Below are 22,120 nucleotides of genomic sequence, written 5' to 3'. Positions count from 1 at the left end.
TTCTATTTTAAGTATATAGCGTTGTTAACTTTTGAACATAGTGTATGACCATCCATATTATTTAAAAATTTAGTGTAAATATGAAAAAGAAAGATGAGTCATACATAAAATACCGTCACTAATAAAATAAGGCATAACAAAACTAGTAACACGTGTACATAGTTCTTTACGAGACAAATAGTCAACATTAGCCGTTTAAATAGAGGTAGTATATAATATAAATATTTCCATAGTACTATTTATCTCATAAATAAAACTTTGACTGACAATAACTTTTAAAATATTTAGAATGAAGAAACTATACTTCAAAAGTATTGCCTTCGTCCTATTCTTTTAGGGACGGAGGGAGTACTTTAATAAAATTAAATATTTACGTAAATTTTAATATGTTACAATAGAAAATCATAGTAAAAATATGTTTTGGATATGTGTTGTTGTCCAAAACATCAGGAATTATAGAAGCGGAGTATGATTTTCTTTTTCCTCTCTTCAATGCACTTATATACACATTCATAGAGGAAAAAAAATGTAATGCCGCCTCATTTTCTCCATTCTGGAGTGTCAGTAGCAATGAAATAATTTGACGCATAAATGTATTACCTGATCATCACGTTTTCAAACCGATAAACGATATGCTTTTTTTTAAAAAAATATATACTATACAAAGGTTTCTTTAAAAATCAAATAAACACCACTTAAAATTTATAATAGTTAATAATTAATTGATTATATAGTTTCGTGTATGGCAAAAATGCAAAAGCTAAATGAGGTATCAAACAACCCTTTATACTCCTACAGTACATGTCTCGTAGTACCACTGTAGCTACTGTCATGTTTTTGAATTTTTAAAGAAAAAGAAGACAATAAATACCAGTACTAGATTTTTATACTTGCTGCGATGAGGTACATTTCTGAGCTGGTGCTATATATACGTCTGTTGCAGACTTGCAGTGTTTACACTTTACAGTGGCGCATGCATGGAGAGGAGAGACACTGTTTGGTCTTGACGGCCATTGATGCAGCTGATGCTCGCTGTCTGATGAGTGTCTGAATAGTGTCTTCCATTGGGTGTCTAGACTAGAGTCTGGAACTCTGGATATGTGCATGCTAATATAGCAAAATGCCAGGAATGAATGCAAGAAACTTTTCGCCTTATTATTTTTATTTGTAAAGTACTCTCTCCGTCCCAAAAAGAATCAACCTAAAACCTCTCACAGTGCACCTACATGGACCGGTGCTCCACCTTGCTAGCGAGGATTTTCGCTTACGTGGCAGAAGGAATCGCACCCTAGCAGAGGATCTCGCACCCATGGAGGGCGACGCGAAACCTCGTTCTTGCGAGTCCATGGGCGGAGAAGAAAACGGCTAGCGCTCGCACTGTGGAGGGCGTGGCTTCGATGCGCCGTGTCCTCTTGCGAAGAAATCCCTGGTTTGCCCACGAAAACTCCCCTCCCGCCACAGCCATTCCTCCCCTCCCGCCACAGGCAAGAAAATCTTCGGATTCAACAAGAAACACACATTGGATTCAAACAGAAATATCTCACAGATCGGATTGAAAGAGGAGAATCGTTTATAGGTTAAACAACGAGAAATTGAAGAAATAAAAATCAATAGAAAAACTAACAGATCGAGGCGTATGTCCACCACAAGATGAAAAAGAAAAAAGAAGCCGACGCCGGTAGTGGTGGCCGACGCAGCCGCAGCCAAGAAGGTGCCGCCGCCGCCAAGAACCCGCTGCCGCCCACCGGATCCACTCCCCCACCTCCTCCTCCTCGCCGCCACCGCGTGCACTGTGGAAGACCGCGCCGCCCACTGTTGCTTGGGAGGAGAGGAGAAGGAGGCACGGCAGCATGGGAGGCGAGGAGGCGCAGGAGGTGAGGAGGCGCGGCGGCGCGGGAGGCGAGGAGCGACGACTGAGGTGGAGTGGGAGGAGCCGAGCTCGTGACCGGGAGGAGGAGGAAGGGTAGGTGAAGGAAATTTATTTCCTTGTGGTCATGCGCCGAGTCACGCGCGTTGTGGCACTCTTTGCCTTGTACGGTGCCTTGATCCAACTAGGTCACACAAAATAGGATCCTTGCATTGTGAGAACGAGTGTCTTTGAGTCTTTTTTAGGGCTAAGCTACGGGAGCTGGTGCTTGCACTGTGAATGGCCTAAAAGGATATGCGACCCGTTCTAGGACAATGCATCTGGATGTGACCCCTCTTAAGTTGATTATTTTTAGGACAAAGAGAGTACTCTGTCTCTTTTCTTTTTTATGATATTGGTCAATTCAAAAATGAACTAGCAATGGAGAGAGTAGATCGTTAGTGTGAAACTAACCTGGGACCGGGTTTATTAAGGCCTGGTTTAGTTCTCCAATTTTTTTCCCCAAAAACATCACATCGAATTTTTGGACACATGTATGGAGCATTAAATATAGATTTTAAAAAAACCTAATTATACAGTTAGAGGAAAATCACGAGACGAATCTTTTGAGCATAATTAGACCATGATTAGCCATAAGCGCTACAGTAACCCACATATGCTAATGACGGATTAATTAGGCTCAAAAGATTCGTCTCACGGTTTCCAAGCGAGTTATGAAATTAGTTTTTTCATTCGTGTCTGAAAACCCTTTCGACATCAGATCAAACGTCCGATATAACACCCAAAAATTTTTCTTTTCGCGAACTAAACAAGTCCTAAAAGCCAAAAACTCAACCCACTAGACACTGTTACAGGAGCACTGCTGGTAGAGTAAAATACTGCGAGCAATGTCACTTCAAACTGAACTAAGGAGGTCAAAGTGTTCAAACTTAATCATGGCTCCATAATTCACGAGATTCTAATCAGACCAAAACTTTCTTCTGCTACTGCGACCACTTGATAGCCTGATTATTGTCCTGGCAAGGCATGCCTGCGTGTGTGCGTGCAATTGGTGGGTGACACGAAACGATTGGTTCGAACAAGATTATCGAAAAGCTGCAGGTTAGTGCCGTTTCCCATCCCATCAAATCAGATCCAAGGACACCGCTATCCTATTCCTCCCCTCGGCTCGGCCGGCTAGTTTCCAAAAGCTGCAATCCAGAGGCTCCTATATAAGGCCTTGTTAGTTGGCAAAAAATTTTGCGCTACATGTCACATTGTATATATGGACACATATACAAATTTCACCAAGAAACTACGAGACGAATTTATTAAGACTAATTAATCAATCATTAGCAAATGTTTACTATAGCACCACATGTTAAATCATGGCACAATTAGGCTTAAAAGATTCGTCTCGCAATTTCCTGGCGAACTGTGTAATTGATTTTTTTCTACATTTAATACTCCATGCATATGTCTAAATATTCGATATAACAGGGTGAAAAGTTTCTGCGTGGGAACTAAACAGGGCCTAAGTAAGATTTCAAAATTTTTAACTTTGGTTTAAAAACTTTCAAGCTAAGATTTGAAAACTTTAAACTCAGTTTTGAAATTTTTAGTTAAAAGGTTTTAGGTTTTAAGTTGAATGTTTTCAAATTTTGATGTGAAAAGTTTGAATTTTGAGTTAAAAATTTTCAAAATTTGAGTTGTCGTTTTCAGATTAACTCGAAAGTTTTCAAGATCTGAGTTAAATGTTTTCAAATTTTGAGTTGGAAGTTTTCAAATCTTGAGGTGAAAATTTCAAATTGACTTGAACGTTTTTAAAATATAAGTTAAAAATTTTCAAATTTCGGTTACAAGTTTTAAATGTCAAAAGTCCAAACCGTGCAAAAAAAAAAAGCAATGTGCTAATCGAATTTAATTACGTGAATCATTAATGAAGCGGTAATAGAAAAAAAAACGGTACGATTTCGTTTTCCACTACATCCAACCATCGGACCGTTCGCTGACGCGAGCTATGTTTTCGACGCTTACACACGTATTAGGATTCTCGCCACAATCTTGGTCCCTGACCCCGTCGCAACTCACGCACCTTAAGGGCGTTTACAAATTACAATGTATCTACGCGACGTTCAGTCTTAGAGGAAGAAACGGCATATTCGGTGCCACGTCTCCACATGCAAGTGAGAACCGAGTAGCCAAAGTTGGTCACCTGTTCTTGGGCTAAAAAGCGCACAGACGCAGCTGAGAAGAGGAGAGAGAGAGAGAGTGGGAAAAGCAGCATAAGCAAAAGCACAGCTGCCCGACGCCGTCGCCGCTCGGGCCACGGCGCAGAGGTTGAAGGAGAAAGGGAGAGGCGCCGAGATCCGAGCGTTGGCGCGCCGGCTTGGGGAGGATGGCCGCCTCTCCGCCCGGCCGCCCCGCGCCGCCGCCACCTCCTCCTAGGGAGGAGACCGGACGGGGAGAGGAAGGGGCCGCGTCGCCGCCTTCGGCCCCAACGAGGAGAGGTGGAGGCGTGGAGCTCGGTGTCGGCTTGGGGAGGAGCTTCGTCTGCCCGGGAGAGAGTGGTGGGAAAGTGTGAGAGGAGAGAGAGGGAGAGATAAAAGTGAGCGGAGAGAGATAGGTGAGACCCACTCCAAGCAACATGTATTATGGAGTATGTAGCTAATATGGTTCTTTAGCCTAGTTAGAAGCCCATGCGCTGTATTTTGTACGATACACTGTGAGTGCTCTAACACCACACAATTGGGAGGGGGGATGGGGGACAAACTAGGTCGACTCAACTCATTAACAAGCTAGCAAAAGGTTAGCTTGGCTTAACTTATGAGCTGCTCATTAACAATCTCATTTATATCATACTAAACTATTTTATCATATATTAACATAATAACACTTAATGGTAATTAATAATCACTAAGTATATAAAGATATGGTGATATCTTATACTAACGAGCTAGCTCGTTAAGCTTATGGACGCAATAGGGATCCTGGATATTCTATGGAATACCAAAAAAATCTGCAAAATTTAATATATGTCGATCAATTATATGTCTATGTACTTAATTGGACATAATACTTCATTATCGACTTCTATTTTCACAACAAATTCACTCCTTCTATGGTCTTAGCTCATGCCACTTCTATCTTGATAGCCAATTGTCTCAAATCTCCAAACTTTAGCTCACTAAACATCAATGATATGACATTTGTAATTGTTGATTAAATACTCACACTTTGGTGGCGAAAAAAAAACCTCACCTTCTATCACTAGGGCGTTGTTTGGTTTCATGGGCTAATTATTAGCCTCCATCTTTTAGCCTGAATATGAAAGGTGAGGGTTTTTTTCGCCACCAAAGTGTGCCCCCAAAAATCCAAAAAGGTGGGCTAATTTGTGGCTAAAGTGAATTAGCCACCATCAAAACATTAGCCCCTCCAAGGGGTGCTAATGAGACTAATTTTGTGTGGGGACCATTAAAAAGCAGCTCTCTCTCTCTTACTCTTTCTCCACCTTTTGGTCTTGAATTAGTCAATGGATCCAAACATGCCAACTTAGACTAATATTTAGCCTACTAATTAATGACTAAACATTAACTCTCAAAATTAGCTCTGGGCTAATCTTCCAAACATAGCCTAGCTCAGCTTGACCAAGTTCTAGCTTAGAGCTTTTTATCCATCCCTCCACACCTCCGCACCGCCCTGAGCTGCACTACACAACACGGTGCCCTCCCCAACCGCTCCCCCGATCGCATGCCGCGTTCGACGCTCGACGACCCAACTAACCAACAAGCGGAGACCCCGCGGCACAAGCGCAACTGCACAAGACCGCACCGGAACACAAGACCTCACCGGACACCGCGCACTTATTGCGCAAACAGTGCGTGCATGGATGGAGCGATGTCGCTGACGCCCGCTCGGCTCTCTTCTCTCTTGCAGTCGCATGCAGCCTCGCACGCACAGCCTATACCCTCTGCTGTCCGCACCCGTTTTTCTACTGGATTTTTCTCTGCGTCCTCTGCCCTCGATTGCTGGCGTTGCTAGATGCACTGCACATGAGCACATCCTAAAATCACAACTGCAGATGAGCTCATGAGCACATCCTATAAAATCACAAGTAGTACTACACGGGAATGGAGGAGTAATGAATAAATGTACAGAGAAGGAGGGTGCGTGCTGTAAATACTCGAGATGGGCGCTTGGTACTTGCATGTTTCCATTCCCATTCCAATTCCAACCATATCTCCTCTACTACTCCTACTCGAGTACTAGTACTAAAACCTGTGGGCCCAACTAGCCACCGGCGCTACCGGTCAGGAGTGATATAAGCCGCTGCGAGTGTGGTCATCAGTGGTGAGAGTGTGAGAGCTAGAGGCCAAATGGAGGCGACGGTGGAAGGGAGGAAGGTGGTGGGCAGGGCGGAGGCGAGCCCGGAGCGGGGCCGGCCGGCGTACGCGCCGCCGGTGAGGTCGGCGCCGGCGAGGCCGATGAGGAAGGTGCAGATCATCTACTACCTCTGCAGGAACGGGCAGCTCGAGCACCCGCACTTCATGGAGCTGGCTCAGCATCCTCACCAGCCACTTCGCCTCAAAGGTGCACATCTGAACATCCCTGCATCTTGTTGTATCTGCATGCTAAATGCATATGGTGCTTAGTTTAGTTAAATCTTCTATGGTGATCACCGGTTCTGATTCTTTTCTCTTTTTCTTTGGCGGTGTGCGTGCCTGAAGATGTGATGGATAGGCTCACGCTGCTTAGGGGAAAAGGCATGCCTGCTCTCTTCTCATGGTCTTGCAAGAGGTACCTAACTGAAAACTGCGGTCATTCATGCATGCTTCCCACTTGTTTCTCTATCTTTTAGTAGTACAACACTTACTTGAGCTTGATGTAGTAGTAACATTGCTGCTCATTTGTGTGCAAACATGAAGGAACTACAAGAACGGGTATGTGTGGAACGATCTATCTGAGAACGATGTGATCTACCCGTCGGACGGCGTGGAGTACGTTCTCAAGGGCTCCGAAATCTTCCCTGGCTGTTCTTCCGGTATGTACTCATCAGGCCATCACTCTACAAAGTACTCACTCGGCCAACTCCACCTGCTATCACTACTCCGTATCTTTTTCATGTGAAACTATTATTGATGGACTCGCCGTTTGATTGCACTGGGAGAGGTCGTTCAAAAAAAAAAGTACTGGGAGTAGTACTGGAACTGCCATGACTTTGCATGGACACCATGGTCATGGTGCATGTACAGCAATAATTTATCGTCTTTTTCAGTACTCACAAGAAAGAGGCCATCTTATCAATCTGAAAAAGGCTACTATCTTCCTAAAATAAGTGCTGCCATAGATATTCGTGTCCAGCGTTTTGACCGTCCGTCTTATTTAAAAATTTTATTAAAAATTAATAATATTAGTCACACATAAAATAATATTCATGTATTATCATCTAATAACAATAACAATACTAATCATAATTCTTTTTTAAATAAGACGAACGATCAAACGTTGAGCATGAGCAGTGTTAAAACTGTATTTATTTTGAGACGGAAGGAGTAATTTTTTTCTTTGTTCTCACTTCACATTGTCAACTCGTTTTTCAAATGTGAAAATGGGCCATGATGGGTGCTGATAGTAAAACACAAGTACAGCTTTCTTACACCTTGCACGTTTCCTTGCTGCACCCACATCGTAAATCGTGTGTGAAGACTTCACTACGACCCTACTGTCTGAGGTTAATCAGTTAATTAATGCGTGGCGGTAGAAGAAGTCTCTCATACTGTAGCAGCATCCATCATCCGAATTATAATGGTCACCTGTCTCTGCCAAACCTGCTGTGTAAACTGTTCAATTGTTTTTTTCTCCTCTAAAATTTGCAGATCGGTTCCCACACCTTCGTGTCACCGATAGGTCTCCGGCGAAGCGGCTGGCGTTGCCGCCCAGCCACAAGCAGTACGTGGACAGCTACCGGGACGACGCCGCGGAGGATCCCGAGGACGACGAGCTGGGGTACGGCTACCACCGGCGAGCCGGCGGCGCTCGCCTCGCTGCGAAGCCCGTCTCGGCGCGCACCAACCGGAGCCGCCCGGTGGAGCTGCCCGTGGAGGAGACCTCGCCGCCGTCGTCGACCTCCTCCGACAAGCCCCCTGCCGCGCCGCAGCTGCAGCCGGGCGGCGGCCGCGGTAGTGACGAGACCGAGTCGAACAGGGCCGGCTCGATGCTCCTGCAGCTCATCGCCTGCGGGTCGGCGGCCGGCGGCGGCTCGGCCAAGTGCCGGACCGAGCCGAGGCGGAGCTGCGGCCTGGTGAGCCGGCTGGCGGCGGCCTCACGCGCCGGCACGGAGGTCGACGACGACGAGGAGGCCGGCGGCGGCGGCGAGCTGAGCCGGCGGTTCGGCCACCTGGCGGTGGAGGAGAAGGAGTACTTCAGCGGCAGCATCGTGGAGAGCGGAGTCAGGGGCACTCCACTGCCATCCAGCTCGCTCAAACGCTCCAACTCGTACAACGAGGAGAGGTAAACCTTACCATTACCGGAAGTGGTAAAATCCTTTGCAAAGTCTTCGATCGCCTAACCTGCCGTAGCTAGCTTGCATCTGGCCGATCGAGTGACTGACTGACTGACATCGCGATTGTCGAATGCGTATGGCTTTTTCCTGATATCTCATCACTCGATTCGTCACATCTCTTGTCTAATTGTCGAATGCGTAGGTCATGTGTAGACGTAGCATGCAATGCTTGTCTAGACTAAACGGAAATCTTGGAATTTAGCCATGACACATGACACAACATAATAGAGGTCAACGAATGAGCACGTCCTTTTTTATGTTGGAGAAAAAAAAAACGACAGCAAAAACTGCAGAAGACAGCAACCGGCATGCATGCTTGCCGTTTAGGAGGACTAGGAAGGTGGCCCGCGCATACACTTATATATTATTGAAAAGTAAGATTATTGTTTGTTCAGAAATTTTGTCTCATAGATTCAGGGCAAATTAAAGTTTGGATAATGTTATTTTATAATAATTTAAGGGTTGTATTTTTCTTAAGGTATCTTATAAAACCAATCATAAACTTTTGAGTAGGAGATGGATTAAGTACTTACGACTTTTGAATCATTTTTTTTCTCGAGTAAATAAGAAACTATTGCTAGTTAATTATCATACAGTACATGTATATACATACCGTGTAGTATGGTCACAAATTAAAAATGCGAGTGCAAGATACTAAAAATTCTTTTGATTAAATCGTCTCATGAAGACGCATGATATAGTAATAAAGGAAGGGAAGCATATGGATGGGAAAAAAAGAAAGAGAAAAATGAAAAAAGGGAGGGGAGGCGTATGTACCCGTGCACGTAGGTGTGTACCTATGTCGAGGTGGGACCTCGTAGTATTTAGTTTGTTTTAAGATCAATTTAATCTAACGGTTTATAATATTGGACCTACCAGTTTAAGTGAAAATCAAATAATATATACTTTGATTTTTTTCTAAGAATTTCTAATATTTGCCCTAATTTATTATAGCACCACGTGGCAGCTTGTGAGCATTTTAAGGAATTTGAAATGACTAATTAGAATATTAACTGCACAATATATATGTATGTGACATATGGTAATATTTGTTCCAGCTTCGTCCATGTTTATATACATGTAGAGAGAAATTAATTTTGTGGCTAGCAAGCCATTAGATGTCTAATTAATAGCAATTAATTTTGACACCTATTTACAATTGTTCAGATCAACTCTTATATATTCATCTTACGACTTTGATGATCCGTTGATCACCATGGCTCGCATGAAAAAAATATGTACTTCCTCCGTTTCACAATGTAAGTCATTCTAGCATTTCCTACATTTATATTGATGTTAATGTGGGAAATGCTAAAATGACTTACATTGTGAAACAGAGAGAGTAGTACTTAAAGTTTAGGATAGCTGAAATTGATGAATTATATAATTTATGTGATAGCTATTCGAGGGTATAAATGAATGGATTGACTTCTAAAAAGTTAGAAAGTTGTTTAAAGATGACACCATTTAGAAACTCATAAAGCGTGCAAACAAAAATCCAAAATATGGAATCGGGAAAAAAGAGAGGGCCTTAAACTCCCTTTATCACCCTTGTCGTAGTAAGATTTGTATTGATATTCGTCAATATTGCGCTCACATTTATAACATAATGATTCCTTTTACCTGTACAAACAAATAGTACAAAATCCAAATATGACATAACATAAATACATTATAGTTGTTATGTAATCAACTCTCGGTTTCAACTTAAACAGAGCTAATTAGTGTAGAGAAAAACACAACCCATGGTGCTTAATTATTCTCTTGTCGCATCACACCTTTAATTTTCTTTTTATGTTATTTACAAAATTAATCATCTACATATATGATTTGATACGTGGCAAAGCGGTAGCGCTATAATGGTTGTGTTCACCTTAGATGTCTCAGACACTATGCTTTATGCTTTGTAACACGTGCGAAAGGCAAAGGTGCAGACGTGCAATGTGCAGCAGGCAAAAAGATAATTTTGGACGCTTTATTTATTAGCAAACAATAGATCTGATGATTATAATAATAGGTCCATCAGTTCTAGTGTAAGTGTAAATTAGTTAATATAGATTTTAAATTGTTAATTTAATGGGTACATAATATAATGGTGTAGACCTTATTTTGAAATAGTGCATTACTTGAGAATAATAGAACAGTGTAATAAAATGTAGATCCAATAATTTGCATAATGGAGCCATAAGTTTAAGTGCACATATAAATTAGTTAATATATAGATATTGTTTATTTGATAGGTACACAATATAATTGTGTAAAATTTATTTTAAAATAGTGCATTATTTGAAAATAATAGTACAAAGTAAAGAGTACACCGGCTTAAGTTATATGATGGTAGATTCTTTGTTTGTAAAATTATGATTATTTAAAAAATATATTTATATATATATATATATATATGGAAAAAAGAAGAAAAAAGGAAAAAGGGGGGGGGGGGGGGGGAGGAAGCGTACGTATTTGGCACGGGAGGAGAGGATAGGTGGGACCCATGGTTTTTAGTTTGTTTTAAGATCAATTTCATCTAACGGTGTATAATATTGGACCCACCAATTTAAGTAAAAATCAAAGGATATATGTTTTGTTTTTTTCTTAGAATTTCTAGGATTCTCTCTATTTTATTAGAGCGCCACGTGGCGGCTTGAAAGCGCTTGTAGAAAGTTTCATGGACTTTTAGTATATAATAGATAGATTTAAGTTAACCAGGCATGGCGTATGCACGGGTGTGTGCAGCGAGCTGTAGTACTTCGAATTCGCATTTTTTTGCCGGAAAATACTCGATCAAACGTGTACAGTATCTCGTTTGGTTGCATGCTGTGCGCCGGTGCGTTTTGGCATGAAGACAGTAGGTTCTTTCGTGCTTCGTCGACGCGTCATGTAATCGTGCTGCACAACTGTAGACTGTGTGTGCATATTGGTATGGGCCATCGTCCAGGTCCACTCATGGCTCTCGTCAAGCTCAAGCTCAATCGCTGATGGATTCTGTACTAGGTTCTACTGTGTCAGCGTACGACGTTGTTGTACATAGTACTGTAAACGTACGGACAGAATCGAATCTCTCTGTGTTACACCTTTACACATCGTATGCTTTTGCCTGTAAACTTTAAAGGCATTTATTTGCAAATAACTTTTGGTTTTTAACCTCAGGAGCTCGATCAAGGCTGTGTTACACTTTTACAGATCGGTATGCGCTTTTGCCTGTAAACTTTATGGCATTTGCAAATAACTTTTGGTTTTTAACCTCAGGAGTTCGAGGCTTGGTGTCAGCGAGGAGAGATCAACGACGGATGAGCAGATGGAAGGGGAGGAAGGGATGATCAGGGGGAGATGCATCCCGGGCAGGAAGAAGCAGCACAAGTAACTTAGCTAGGTGCACTCCAACCATCATTCAGATTTTCAGGAACTACTGAGTAGAACATTAATCTAGCTAGTTGTACTTTTCTAAGAGGAATTAAAGGAGACTACTCACTGTATTACTACATGTTGCTGGTAGATCTGGAATGTTGAAGTCATTCATCACTCAGTTCAGAGAGTAGAGTAGGGGATTGATTCTGCTTGTTTGGTTTCCTTTCTCGGTGAAAATATGATGAACGAGGTCAGCATGCTGATGCCAGATGTGCTTGGTAACAGATGGTAGTATGGGGCGGTGTGTGACGCTCTTGGGTCCACTGCGTAAAGGATGGCAATGAATAGGCCCCGATGCATTGCATCCGCTCCATAAATTCGTGCTCCATCGTCCTGAGTTGATGAGCTCTGACTCTGAGCCTCTGACTGTGTTGCAGGCGCGTCCTAGCTTTTGCCTGATTGTGTATCGCCCAGCGCTCGTATGGGCATATGGCTAGAAAACCGGTGGGAAAAACGGGTTGGCTACAGATCGAGGTTTGGAGGTTGTCACGGATTGACTGAAATATGCGTCACCCTACACACATAAACACAGTTGCGATCGAGTCTCGAAAGACACCAAGAGTACAGCGAGAATTCACTTCCGATCCGACGACGCACGAGTGCACGACGACACGTTGAGCTCCTCAGCTCGGCCATGCCATGCCAATCTCCCTAGCTACGTATGGCAACTGGTGCAGCGGTGGGGCACACGCGCGCTAGGCGTCGTGTTGATCAGGTTGCGGCGGTGGGAGCGGCTGCCCCCGGATGAAGGAGGAGACGAGCACCAGCGCTCGCTCCGGCTGGTCGATCGGGGCCATGTGCCCGGACCCGCGCACCGTCGCGAACACCAGCCCGTCGTACGCGATCACGTACCCGGCAACGTCCTTGCCGTCCGCCGACCACGGCCGCCAGTCCGCCGCCACCCGCAGCTGGAGCCTCTCCATCGACTGCCTCGTCGCCGTCACCGGCACCATCGCATCCAAGTCGCCGCTGCAGCACACACAAATATATGTACATTGTCACCAAAGAAGAGTACATGACGATGCTAGGCAGGATGAACGGAAGAGCTAGCGATCGAACACGCAGCATTTGACGGACCTGAATATCCAGATGCGGATGCGGCCGGTTATCACTGCCTTGATGTATGGCAGCATTGACTTTGGCGAGTCGCCGAAGTGGTCTAGGTTGTAAACCCTGTCACATTTCCATCCTCCAACGTCAGAGATGGGAAAGCAAGAGCGTGCTTGCGTGAGCTTGACACCATAAATACCTGCATCTAGTCCAGGGATACTTCAACTCCGTGTTCGCATGGATCGTCTTCTGTACCTGGGGCTGGTTCATGTACGCCTCCACGAAGTATTGGGAGCACGGATCAGCCAAATCCTGCATGCAAATGCGGGTGTTTCATGCGGTTTGATAATTAAATTCAACCTGCAAAAGCGTGCAGTAATATATCATCCGTACCATGCACTTGGAGGCTGAGGGCCTGACTTTCTGTTCGTGGCAGGTGGACGAGTATATGTTGTAGATGTCGATGTTGCCAATCCGGCTATACGCCGCTTTCCTCGCCGACTCGCAGAGCGCCGACGGGTGGTCGTCGGGGTACTTGCAGCTCTGCGTGATGAGCGCGTGCGCCGAGTCCGATATGAACGCGTGCTGCCACAGGTACTCGTACAGCTGCGTTTGCTCAGCCGCGAACTCCAGTATGCCGTTCCCGATCTGAACGTAGAACATCACCAGAATTCAGAAAACATTACAGCTTCGCGGCTATCTGAACATGGCCATGCATGGCGAATCCTGCATACTCACGGCGATTCCTTTGAGCTTGATGGGGGTCGCGTGCGGGAGCAAGTTGTTGTCGAGGATGGTGACGGCGAGCTCCGGGACGTAGTGGCCGGCGTAGCTCTCGCCGACGATGAAGAGGTCCCGGGTCTTGTATTCCGGGAACCGGTCGAGCCACCGGAGCAGGAAGGTGTGCGAGTCGTGCGCCGTCATGTTGTCCCCTATGGTGCTGTACACCTCCTGCGGCTTCACCGCCGCGTACGAGAAGCCCACGCCCACGGGGCTCTCCAGGAACAGCAGGTTCGCCGCTGCGCCAACCCGCGGTTCAACCGATTGTCAGTCACGCTCACGCACAAGGAAGGAGAAAGTATTTTCTGCACCTAGTGCCATGTCACCTAGGTGTATGTATGTAATTTAAACAGTTATATAAAAAAATATAAAATTTGATAAGATGGACTTTGATAATATAAGACAATATACAAATATGCAAGTTTAAATTCGATCGATATATGAAGAAACAAAAATAACAAATTTTATCTACGTTGTACGGGTACTATTCATTGTCTGATTTTATTATTTTTGTTTCTCTAATTGTAGATCAAATTTAGTTCTGCATGTTTGTGTATAGACTTATATCATCATAATTGATGTTACTAATTTTTTTTTAATTTTTTCTATAACTATTTATGTCGCATGCAAACGATGGGTGCCATGGCACCTAGGTGTAGAAAATCCGTGTCCGTTGCTTATGCTTATGTTTACCGGTCAAAATTTGAATTTTCAAACTTAAATTTAAAGTTGATTTTGAGGGTTTTTTTATCAAAGTTTATTTTTCAGCCATTTTTTAGATCGCTAAAAACACGCATATCAAAGTTTTGTCACTTCACAAATTAATTTTTATTTATAAATATGCCGTCTCGCTTATGCTTGAAACCAGCCAAACTATGGCTTTTTTTTTGTTTTTTTTATATACCGATGTAATAATGTAACGTGACCGAGAAACGTATCCTGACCAGTAATCCAGGAGTGCGGGTTCCGGCAGAGCGTCTTGCCGTCCGTGTCCACGCGGAAGGGCCCGATCTCCTGGAACGCTCCGATGCCCATGGATGAGCAGCCAGGCCCTGTAAACACAGCAGTAATTTGATGAAGAATTCCAACATGTACTCGATCTGTTTCGATCACTATTCTGAACATACTGATTGGGAACGCAATTGGATACGGAAAAATTACCTCCGTTGAGCCACAAAAGAAGCGGTTTGTGGGCAGCATCAACGGAGGCTTCCACAAAGTAGTAGAAGAGCGACTTCCCGGAAGTCTCATTGACGTTGATGTAGCCTGAATATTGCTGTAGCTTCACGTCCGGTGGCTGGCCCGGCAGCGCGGCGATCTTGTCCGCTTCCTTGGAGCCCTCGCCGGCGGCGAGAGCCCGGCATGATTGCACGGAGAAGACGATTGCGACGGAGAGCCACAACCACAACGCCCTGTAGTTCATCATCATCATTGGGAAACAGAGGAAGAGGAAAAAAAAATAATGGCGAATGCAGATTATTGGCAAACAGCGGATTTATAGCAAGAAACAAAATTTTGTGCCTGTTTTCTGGTTATTCAGTTGAACCGCGGATGCCACGTTCGTCTTTGATTCTTCTCTTTCAAGACCCTCCCAAATTTAAGGACGTCCTTGCCGATAATAGACTGTTCTTTCCTGATGAGCTGGTTGACTATTTTAAGCACTTTATTGCCCGTTAAACTTTACCTTATTATCACTCCAAATTAAAATTTTAAATGTTTAGTTCAAAAATTTTAAAAATGTGGATAAACAATACTACTACTGATTTGTTAGATCGGAAAGGAAAACTAAAGGCCCATAGATAATGAGATCAAGCCCGGCCCAAATTCGCCAGACAACCAGAAGCCTAGGCCCTAGAGCGGCGAGCTGACGCCGTGACGCGGCGACGAGGTGAGCGCACGGGCGCACAGCGGAGGCGCCGATCTCTCTCTCCCTCCCAGAACCCGCCATGGGGAGCAGGAAGAAGGCGAAGCCGAGCAGGAGCAGGAAGAAGGCGAAGCCGAGCCCCGACCAGGCCGTGGCCCTCGACTACGTCCGCGCCTGGGCGCATCCCGCTGCCTCCGCGCCGCCGCCGGAGCCCTCGGCTGCCGATGCCGCCGGGGACGACTTCCTGCCGCACCAGGCCGCGCGCATGGCCTCTGGAGGCGGAGGGAGCGTGCTGTTCGAGCTCCACTCCCACTCCAACCACAGCGACGGGTTCCTCTCCCCCTCCGAGCTCGTGGAGCGCGCCCACCGCAACGGAGTAAGTACACGATCTGGACTCTCCTCCGTTTGCCTGGTAGCCGGTAGGTGTTTGAGGAAATGCCTGTGAGGTCTGTAACTCGTATAGCGGTTATATTGTGCGATAAATGGGCTCCTCAGAGCTGCTTCGTTGTGTAAGGGAGTAAGAGCTAGTTTAACAGTGAGAACTAACATGTATTAGAGCTGACATGTACAATGGATTAGCTATAAGGTTGCCTCTAATTCTCTTCTCCTCTCTCTTTTTCTCACTTATGTAATTAATGCATTTACCTTGGAGCATATATAGATCTAGATCTTGCATGAGAGCTAGCACCCTTTTTTTTTTGGGTTCTTTCTCATTCATATAAGTTTATAGATGGCTTATATAGCCTACTAGTAATTAAACGTGCTCTAAGGGACCAAGGGTTGCACTTCCAAGCATCACCTTGACACCTTCCAATCTGTTTTCCAGTTTCCTGTGAAGCAGTAGGTAATGTGCCTACTGGGTTCAATATTGGATGCCAGCCGCATAGCCTCCGTGTTTCCTTAATCTGTTAACTATATTTAAATGCTGTGATCACTCGTACTCTTGGAGGGTACTTATGCCCTTGAATCAGTACCCCTTCAATGATCATGGAAGCGGCCATCGGCTGATTGCGTTGGGTAGTTCAGAGTTCAGATCGTGCTTTGCTTGACAGTGCAGCATCCCTTTTTCTAGTGAAGTGATCTTCATGTATATGCTATATCTCATTGTCCCAAAGTTTGTCTTATGTATTGGGTGCTTGTTCAGATGTTAAATCTTACCATGTGCATGCCACAATTTTGAATGGTAGAAAAAGAAGAAGAGTTAGAATGGCTAAATTGTATATGTCGGTACTACAGGTGAAAGTACTTGCCCTGACAGATCATGATACCATGGCTGGTATACCTGAAGCTGTGTCAGCGGCTCACAGATTTGGCATGAGAATAATCCCAGGAGTTGAAATCAGTGCACTATATTCTCCAAAGTAAGATATTTCTTGTTTCCCATCCATCTTTTGAATAAAAAATAGCAATGCGATGGAATTTTAACAAATAATCGTAGTTGGTTCATGCCCTCATAACTCAGGAACTATCATCGCACTATATGCCTGTTCCATCTTATAATATTCTGTTATGTTACTTTGTTGTAAACAACATTTAAGTAATCACAATACGAGTGAAGTTGTTTCGTTCAGAGATTCCTGTACCATTACTGATAATTGTAGTGAACAAGACTTCATTGTCGCATCTTTTCCGTAAAATTGTGCTAGCTAGTCTAGTACCTTTTTGACATATCATTGAGCTATCTTGATTCTAAAGACCAAGAGAGTTCTGTTGGTGTTTACATGTCAGCTTAACAGAGCAAGGTAAAATCAAGCGTGAGGATCAAGATTAATCACCTTATAAAAATGCGCCAAGGAATACTAGCTCCTCTCATCTATTCACCTTATATAAATGACTATTAACTACAAACCAAATATGCCAATCTGTTATCAATGGTCACTTTAACCGAGCATTATATATGTTGCATTTTGTCCTTGTATGTTCATATAGCTGTCCCTGATCTTCATTGTCTTAAAGGGAAATCGCTGGTACTGGTGAGCATGTTCATATTCTTGCATACTATGGTATGTGTGGACCTTCAAGGTTTGATGATCTGGAAAGGATGCTATCAAACATTAGAGATGGGCGGTACTTGCGTGCAAGGAATATGCTGGCAAAGCTAGATAGACTAAAGGTGCCAATAAAGTGGGAACATGTAACTAAAATTGCTGGTGAGGGAGTAGCACCTGGCAGATTGCATATAGCAAGGGCTATGGTTGAAATGGGTCATATAGAGAACATTAGGCAAGCATTCAACAAGTACATTGGTGATGATGGCCCTGCATATGCCACGTAAGTGCTATTGATAATGTACGAAAAATTCATCCTGGTGATTGTTTCACGCGGAGGAATGTCTTTGTTAAATAACGGGGCCCATATTTTGTGCAGAGGAAGTGAACCATTCGCTGAGACTGTGGTGCAGTTGATTAATCGTACAGGGGGTATATCTGCATTAGCTCATCCATGGGCATTGAAGAACCCAGATGCAGTCATCCGAGCATTGAAAGGTGCTGGCCTTAATGCTCTGGAAGTCTACAGAAGTGACGGAAAAGTTGATGGTATGTCTCTTGTACCATACATAAATCATTTCAAATCTTATTTGAAAGCAGCATATGTTTGTTATTTGTTAGTTCATATCCAATTACAGGATCGTTGCTGACACGTATGGACTCTATTCCACAGGATTTAGTGAATTAGCTGAGAAGTATGACCTTTTGAAGATCGGAGGTTCAGATTTCCATGGAAGAGGTGGAAAGGATGAATCTGATATTGGAACAGTTAAGCTTGCTATTACTACTTTGTGTTCCTTCTTGAAGATGGCTCGGCCTATCTGGTGTAGTGCCATGAAAGACATTCTACTGAAGTTTGCAGAGGAACCATCTACGACTAATCTGGGAAAGATGGTTTTGTTTGGAGAACTCATTAATTTTAATGGTTTTTCATCAACGGGTTCTGGTATGGATATTGTTAATCTGTGCTTATCTTCTTGGTTAAGTAACAATGGCATGGAAGAAGTGGAACTTGAGGAGGTAAGATTGAAGCTTGCCCATTGCGTAGGTAAAAGATAATCTCAAATGCATGACTACCTTGAACAATGGGTGTTCCCTTTATCTGGAATGTGTTTTGCAACTCAACATTTATATTTTGCTATGTTCTTAACAGCCCATAGACCTAATACATATTTTATCAGTTAGTGATGGTGTTGCTAAAAGTAGAGATGATATAGAATTGATAAGTCATTAACATTTAATCAAGAATGAATATTCCTTTGGTAATTTAACAGCTTGTCAAGAGCTGCACATAATTAGAGCATGCAAGTATGCTACTGGTTTTTTAATGGAGAATACTCATTTCTTCACGGGTGTATCAGTGAAGCACACATATACTCTCCTGTATATGTCTCCTTTTCAATTCTAATCAGAACTGTCCTGATTGCTTATGTACATTGTGTGTGTTGTCAATTGTGAGGCCCAGTCTATGAATTGAGCCTATATGGTCCATGCTGTAGTTATGAGTGCAAGTGGTAGGAGGGAGGGTAGTTCCACTTTGCTAGTTGAGTGTGAGGTTCATACCCTGTCCATTGGAACAGACCTGTCCATAATATCCAACTTAAACTTATGACCATTATAACAAGAAGCTAATATATAGTTAATGGATATCCAATTCGATCTGATACGTATCCATTGACCAGAAATTGTATGGTTGATGATATTCAATTCCTTTGCTTCTTGGAAATGTGAAGGTCGGCATCAGCATGATATTGCAGTTATTTTGATTTTTTTAACAGGAACATGCTTTCTTTTCTTATTTGTCAACAATAAACCATTATATGCAATTTCACGTTTGATTGTTCATCTATTTTCCCACAGAAATGAACCAGGGCAAAAGATCTCTGTTTGCTATATTTAATTTTGAATATCTCATGGGTTTCTGTGACATGGTAATTTTATAGTCGAAAAAAAATGAATCTTCCACTGGATTCATCTATCTATTTATTTTTGCTCCCATATTTATTTTATACAACGTGATCTTGGCTTCTTCCTGTCATTGTCATGGTCCAACCTAAAGATGTGAGCGTTTCGTTTATATCAGCAATGGCTCCTGTAGTCCGGTGTCTGATCACTTCGCTCTTTTTGTTTGTTTCTTTTTTTTCTTTTCTTTTTGACTGTGTACGTAAATGTAAACATCTAATTAGGTTGCAGTTCTTAACTGTGCAAAAACAGAGTAAATTGTACTTCGGACCACAAATTCTTACCAAAGTGAAGTACTACCCTTACAATGTTTTTTTCACTTTACACTAGGTATTGTCGTCAAATAGGTATTGTCGTCAAATGTTACGCTTTGGACCGGGTGGCCCACATGTAAGTGACACATGGACATTAGAGGTGGTTAGTTTCATTGACATATGGGCTACCCGGTCCAAAGTGTAACATTTGACGACAATACCTAGTGTAAAGTAAAAAAAAACATTGTGAGAGTGGTACAAAGTGAAACTTTGGTAGGAATTTGTAGTCCGAAGTACGATTTACTCGCAAAAATACCACTGCACAGTTATTTTGCTCCGAATAGATGATAGATTATCTAATTTTGTGATAATATTTACAAGATTATAAATGAATGAATTAACTATTGCAAGGTTGAAAACATATTTTTTAAACAATATTTAACCTTATATATAATTCTTTTTGAAAAAAATCGTTGCGTTTAGGGGTTTGGGAAATGTACATGTGATCGTTTGTACTGCTATATGTGGGAGGAAAAGAACGGCGTCCTATAATCTATCTCCTGAAGAGTACCAAGTTCAATCTTCAGCCTCTGGGCAGGCTGTGAACATGACCTTTGTGTAGTGCTGCGGCAGTAATTCGATTCGTCAATTCTGCCATTGGCTTGTTTGCTTTAATCCCTTGTTTATCTTGTTGAACTGTTGCTGAGCCGCATGCCATCATCAAATTTGTCACATGTTTCCTGATGGGGCATTAGGACCTAAAGATATGCTGCACTAAATGATTAGAGGTGCTGCCAATTTGGTATATGCTGCGTCATTACGGCTTAAAAATTTCCCCTAGGACAGCGTAATGACCACTAATTCTTGTCCACTTCTTTACTCCCGTTGTGGAACACCAGCCACCGGTTATATTAAAACATTTCATCTGCGTGTAATACTTTTTGGTTTCCAGTTTAGAACATTATCATCACTTGCTGATGGACCAACTGCGCTAGACTGACAAGTATTGCCTGTCTGACTGCCTCCTTTTTCTCGTTTTTTCCCTTCAACGTCAATGCTCGATTATGGCTATTGTGCTATTGGCTATGAGCATGGCTACTAAGTTGGTCAAAGTGTTACCTTTTTTATTTCTTCCTCGTGAGAAGATCAGAGAAATAACTCTAACGCCTCCTTTGGATTGAAGGATTCATGAAAATTTTGAAGGTTTCAAATCCTTGGAAATTTTTTCATATGAGGTCATCTGGAACAAAGGAATAGGATGTTAAAGTTCCTATTGGCCTTCTATGCCTCCAGTTCTATAGGAGAATTATTCCTACGAGGAAGCACCAATGTTGTGGTGGTAGAGTTGTGGGTGTATGACTCTATCCACCAGGGTTCACAAGAAATCCTAGTGCTCACAAGAAATATTACACACATGTGGATGAGCTTTCAAAAAGGATTTTTCTGAGATGAGAGATGTGTCGCTGGTTTTTATCTACTAAAGCATGTGTTAGGTTTCGTAGAGGATTTTTTTGAGATCAGAGATGGGTCGCTGGTTTTTATCTATTAAAGCATGTGTTAGGTTTCGTAGGGGTGTGGGTGTGATATTACATGTGTAGTGATGTATGTATGCATCTGCCGTGTAATTGAAAAAAACAATCCTATGCCTAGGTTTCAAAGAGCCCTAAAGAGGTTCATCCTCTAATTGTTTGAGCATATGAAGTCATTTCTATAAAAGAAAAAACATTTTTAGATTTGGGTACCCGTTCTCTCCAACCTTACAACAAACAAAGATCTTATCATCTTAAGCTAAAGATGATGACAATACTACAAGACATACCTCATGGTTAGGCAATTTCTCGGATCGTGGATCTGAAAGAAAGCCACTAACGACTCGTTCTTTCAAGCCCTAATCCTGCCGATGGAAGCCAGACACGTGGATATTCTCCCTCACCAAATCATTCTGTGGCTCTTGATTGCTCCAGCCTCTTTCTTCTCCGATCCCTACCTCCTTTTTTCTTCCCCTTCGTCGCCGATCGACCATTCTCGCAGCGGCCAGAACACGCGTGCTGTCATCTCATCTTGCCCCCAAACAGGAGCTCCATGACCAATTTTGCAAAAGCCACTTTCTGCAGCGACACAACGTTCGCAACTGCACTGATGTTTGCTTTATTGTTATTGTATTCCTTTTCTCTGGATTAGATTGCACCGAACTGTTTGGTTGCCCAAACGGAAGAGGCTGTAAACAGTGAGCCACTGTTGCTGATCGCTTTGTTTGCTTGGTCACAAAAAATGGCTGCACATGCTAATTGCCAGGCCGTTACTATCCAACCCGTTGGCAAGTGTACAGTGTTGTTTCTGGAAGAGAAAAGAGAATCGTTTGCCTGCAATTTTTTTTTCGCTCCACACAAAGAAAAGGGAAATGGGTCA

General features: G+C 43.1%; 3 protein-coding genes across 5 annotated transcripts; 2 read left to right on the top strand and 1 right to left on the bottom strand.

The window, feature by feature from the left end:
• Positions 1 to 6,178: 6,178 nt before the first annotated feature.
• On the top strand, positions 6,179 to 12,016 carry LOC4331913 (protein SOSEKI 2). Of its 2 annotated transcripts, none has more exons than XR_010740102.1 (5): positions 6,179 to 6,436; positions 6,574 to 6,643; positions 6,772 to 6,887; positions 7,723 to 8,748; positions 11,107 to 12,016. XR_010740102.1 is itself a non-coding variant. In XM_015773828.3 (5 exons), exons 1-5 carry the CDS (start codon positions 6,223 to 6,225, stop codon positions 11,767 to 11,769), a joined length of 1,149 nt encoding a protein of 382 aa, XP_015629314.1. In that variant the 5' UTR covers positions 6,180 to 6,222; the 3' UTR covers positions 11,770 to 12,016. The 2 variants fall into 2 exon arrangements, 1 of the variants encoding a protein (XP_015629314.1); XM_015773828.3 differs by having other exon boundaries at positions 6,180 to 6,436; positions 7,723 to 8,356; positions 11,655 to 12,016.
• Positions 12,017 to 12,288: 272 nt separating this feature from the next.
• Positions 12,289 to 21,831, bottom strand: LOC4331912 (serine carboxypeptidase 1). Of its 2 annotated transcripts, XM_066308685.1 has the most exons (8): positions 21,531 to 21,831; positions 14,805 to 15,055; positions 14,588 to 14,695; positions 13,602 to 13,882; positions 13,257 to 13,511; positions 13,063 to 13,175; positions 12,891 to 12,986; positions 12,289 to 12,782 (listed from the first exon to the last, which is right to left on the bottom strand). In XM_066308685.1, exons 1-8 carry the CDS (start codon positions 21,533 to 21,535, stop codon positions 12,509 to 12,511), a joined length of 1,383 nt encoding a protein of 460 aa, XP_066164782.1. In that variant the 5' UTR covers positions 21,536 to 21,831; the 3' UTR covers positions 12,289 to 12,508. The 2 variants fall into 2 exon arrangements, with proteins under 2 accessions (XP_066164782.1, XP_015629313.1); XM_015773827.3 differs by lacking the exon at positions 21,531 to 21,831 and having other exon boundaries at positions 14,805 to 15,140.
• On the top strand, positions 15,516 to 18,844 carry LOC4331911 (uncharacterized). Its single transcript, XM_015772928.3, has 5 exons — positions 15,516 to 15,883; positions 16,744 to 16,868; positions 17,464 to 17,778; positions 17,875 to 18,044; positions 18,169 to 18,844. Exons 1-5 carry the CDS (start codon positions 15,590 to 15,592, stop codon positions 18,552 to 18,554), a joined length of 1,290 nt encoding a protein of 429 aa, XP_015628414.1. The 5' UTR covers positions 15,516 to 15,589; the 3' UTR covers positions 18,555 to 18,844.
• Positions 21,832 to 22,120: the final 289 nt, after the last annotated feature.

The sequence above is a fragment of the Oryza sativa genome, chromosome 3 (genome assembly GCF_034140825.1).
Source record: "Oryza sativa Japonica Group chromosome 3, ASM3414082v1".
NCBI lineage: Eukaryota > Viridiplantae > Streptophyta > Magnoliopsida > Poales > Poaceae > Oryza > Oryza sativa.
The sequence above is the reverse complement of the archived record's forward strand: the minus strand, read 5'-3'. Positions and strand labels throughout refer to the sequence as shown.